General features: G+C 29.2%; 1 protein-coding gene across 1 annotated transcript in view; it reads left to right on the forward strand.

The window, feature by feature from the left end:
- The window catches only part of LOC110314203, a 24,202-nt gene extending 21,200 nt beyond the window's left edge, over positions 1-3,002 (forward strand). The window contains exon 4 of the mRNA XM_021188659.1: positions 2,428-3,002. Coding sequence (XP_021044318.1) covers positions 2,428-2,469 — 42 coding nt within the window. The 3' untranslated portion in view covers positions 2,470-3,002. The remainder of the gene's footprint in view (positions 1-2,427) is intronic.
- The last annotated feature ends 354 nt before the right edge of the window (positions 3,003-3,356 follow it).

Raw genomic sequence — 3,356 nt, forward strand, 5'->3', positions numbered from 1 at the left:
AAGTATTTTGATTAATTGAGAGATGCAACAGATAAGCCATTGTTTTGGAAAGACTCTCTCTCTCTCTCTCTCTGTATATATATATATATATATATATATATGTAAAAAGGAAGATAGTATGATAGTCTGAAGTGGACAAAAGTTGCAAGACTTGTACTTTAAGTGCTATTCCTAGTATAACAAGTCCTTCCTAATCTTAAAACCATAGAAGGATATTTATAAACTTAATTAATGTGATTAATAGGCCTTAAAATAAATGTTAAATTTACACATAGTCCAGAAAATGCAGTATCTTTTTAAAATTAAAAGACTCCTTATTTTATTTATGTAGAAATAATCAGTTTGTCTGATCCTAGCCTTTAATAAGTATGATATATTTTCTTACAATGGAAGATATATTTCTTAGAAATTTTCAGTCTGAGATACCACCACAGATATTCTGTTCAAAGATAAAGGCAACTTGCTCAAGGTCTGTTAATTGTTCAACTTTTTTACTAACAACATCATCAATGTAGCAGACATTCCTATAAAATAGCTATTTTATATATTAATTTAATATATTTTCCTCTTACTAAAGTGCTTTGATGGTATCTTAATATTTTAATACTTGTCAGATAAGAATTTTAATATTCCATAATTTTTATAGTGCTTTTATTAAACCAGGGTACTGTTGTATTAGCAAGTGATCTACCATTTAACTACTCCTATAACTAAGATGGAGACTTGAAAGTATTCAGTTGAGATATAGTAAACTGAATTGGATTTTCATTTTGAGATAATTACAGGTCTCAATTGAATGTGACTAAAAATACTTGTAACATATAACATATAGTATGTTATAATAATATATTTCCAAGATATTTATATAATGTATATAATATATGTTATATGTCCTGTATATATGCCTTATATATGCATACATATGTATATATAACTATTTTATATATTTGTGTGAATATAAATATATACATATATACATATAAGATATATACAAATATTCTGAGAGAAAATATGATTAAAAAGAGCCCCTTCAAAAATACAAATATTTTAATTGTTCTCTAGATAATTTTGGGAGAAAAATCATTAATAATCTTATAAAAGATAAAGATATTCCCTTTAATTCTAGTATTCTAGAGACAGAGGAAAGCAGATCTCTGTAAGTTCAGCATACCCTTGTCTGTATAGCAAATTCCAGATAATCTAGCTAAGGTTACAGAATAAAACTGTCTCAGCAAAGAAAAATAGTTAAATTTTGTTTTAAACTTCACACTATATTTTCATGATGTGTAGTTTCTTAGTGAAATACAAACCTATACAGACATAGGTGAGGAATCCAAAGTGAACCAGATGTTTCAAGTTCCAAGTAAGGAATACCTCTGTTACTGCTCCAGTGTATAGACAAATCAATGCCCATGACCTTCCTGTAGGAAATTCAAAATCATAGTTTCACAGATTATTCAGGGTTTCTCACCCACCTCTATCTTTATTATAGGACCAGAGCTACATTTTCATCTAGTAAATTGTATACTACCATTAGGTACGTAAAAGCTAAATAAAATATATAGTTATAGAAAGAAAAATTGAGTTATAGTCACTGAAATGACAATTTCTAGATAATTACAGAAGGTTCTCAACTGGAAAAAAATGACTAATATTGTTAATTGTGAGTTTTATGCAAAGCTTCAGGAAAATTCAATTTATATCACCTTCAAAATATTCTCCAGTACAAATTATAAATAGTATATGACATACAAAATAGGTTGTGAAATCAATGATAAAATGAGAAGATACATAAAATTTGGGATTATTAAAGCACTTCTAACTACTTAAAATTGTGAATGTTTGTATTACTATTATCCCCATTTTCCAAATGATGAATTAGAAACAGAATAGTTAAGTAATGTTTCCATGTCCTATGAAGGGTCTATGCCCCCAGTAAATGGGAATGCAAGGACCAGGAATGGGAGTGGGTGGGTTGGGAACCAGGGGGAGGGGGAAGGGGAGAGGGTTTTTGGAGGGGAATCTAGGAAAGGGGATAACATTTGAAATGTAAATAAAGATAATATCTAATTAAAAAAAGAAAAAAAGGGATAAAATAAAAAAGCCTTAAGCATATAGAGTTAATTTATATATAAGATGTAGCATGATATTGTAACAATCAAATGTGGTAAGCATGAAATTAATCTACTATAGTATATACATAGGTTATGCAGTAAACATCACTGTGGCCTACCTTAGTATTTTAAGAAATAGTATTATCCCTGTTATTGTAAGGTAATCATAGCAGTTTGGTGGGTAAGGATAGAACCTTTCAAGGGTTGTAATATCTGAAAACTTCTATTAAATAAACTAAAGTATTGTAAGGAAATATATTTTATTTTATTATCACTTATAACTCCCTAGTTTCTTTTTATCCTATTGTTGCAGCTCAGACTCCAAACAGGTAGCAGACAAAATATTGACCTTTGATTAATGAAAAGAATACCCTGAGATGGAAAAGACAAAAGTACAACCAAGAAGGTTCTGAAGAGATGAGCAAATAACTTCAAAAGAACTACAATGTTCCCTGAACAATGTTTATTTTATGTTTATTCTTAGATATTCACCCTATTATATGTCCGTGTTTTTATTGTCTATTGTGGCCACAAATACTTCAAAGTACCATGTGACAATTGCCCCTTCCATATGATTTAAATGTGGCAGACTATGGAATTAGGAAAAGGACACACTGTAGTCCTTTTCTAGACAGCATCCAAAAATAAATTTTACTAATATGTATTCATAATATAGATGAGCTTTTCAAACAAATTCTTCCTTGTATTATTCTCTGTATTCTGAAGAAGAGGGTTTTAAATTTTAAAAAAATAAGACTTTTTTTTAATATTGTGGTGACAATTCTAGATTTAAAAGAAGCCATACTAAACCCATAATTTATTGTTAATCTTAATTGTTGTTACTGTTTTATGAGTGTGGAGCTCAAAATTAAAATAGTTAAGACTCATCAGTATCGTGCAGTGTCTGTTTAACTTTATCTCATTCAAGTGAAGCCCTCTTCCTGAAAGAAAACACAGATTTGTAGAACTTCACAAGAGAGCTGAAAAATATGAATTGAATTGGATGAAGTTTTACTTCTTTTGCAGTTAGAAGGCAGGGTTAGTTTTCTAGGCATACTTAAATAACACTTTATTTTGACATTGGATTTTCAGGTGTACTACATGCATAGGCAATTGAGCCATGCTAATTTGACAAACCTTTATATAAGATCCAGTTAAGAAACTTGTGCTCTAAAAAAAGAAAGAGAAAGAAAGAAAGAAAGAAAGAAAGAAAGAAAGAAAGAAAGAAAGAAAGAAAGAAAG

Source organism: Mus pahari, chromosome X (assembly GCF_900095145.1).
Source record: "Mus pahari chromosome X, PAHARI_EIJ_v1.1, whole genome shotgun sequence".
Lineage (NCBI taxonomy): Eukaryota > Metazoa > Chordata > Mammalia > Rodentia > Muridae > Mus > Mus pahari.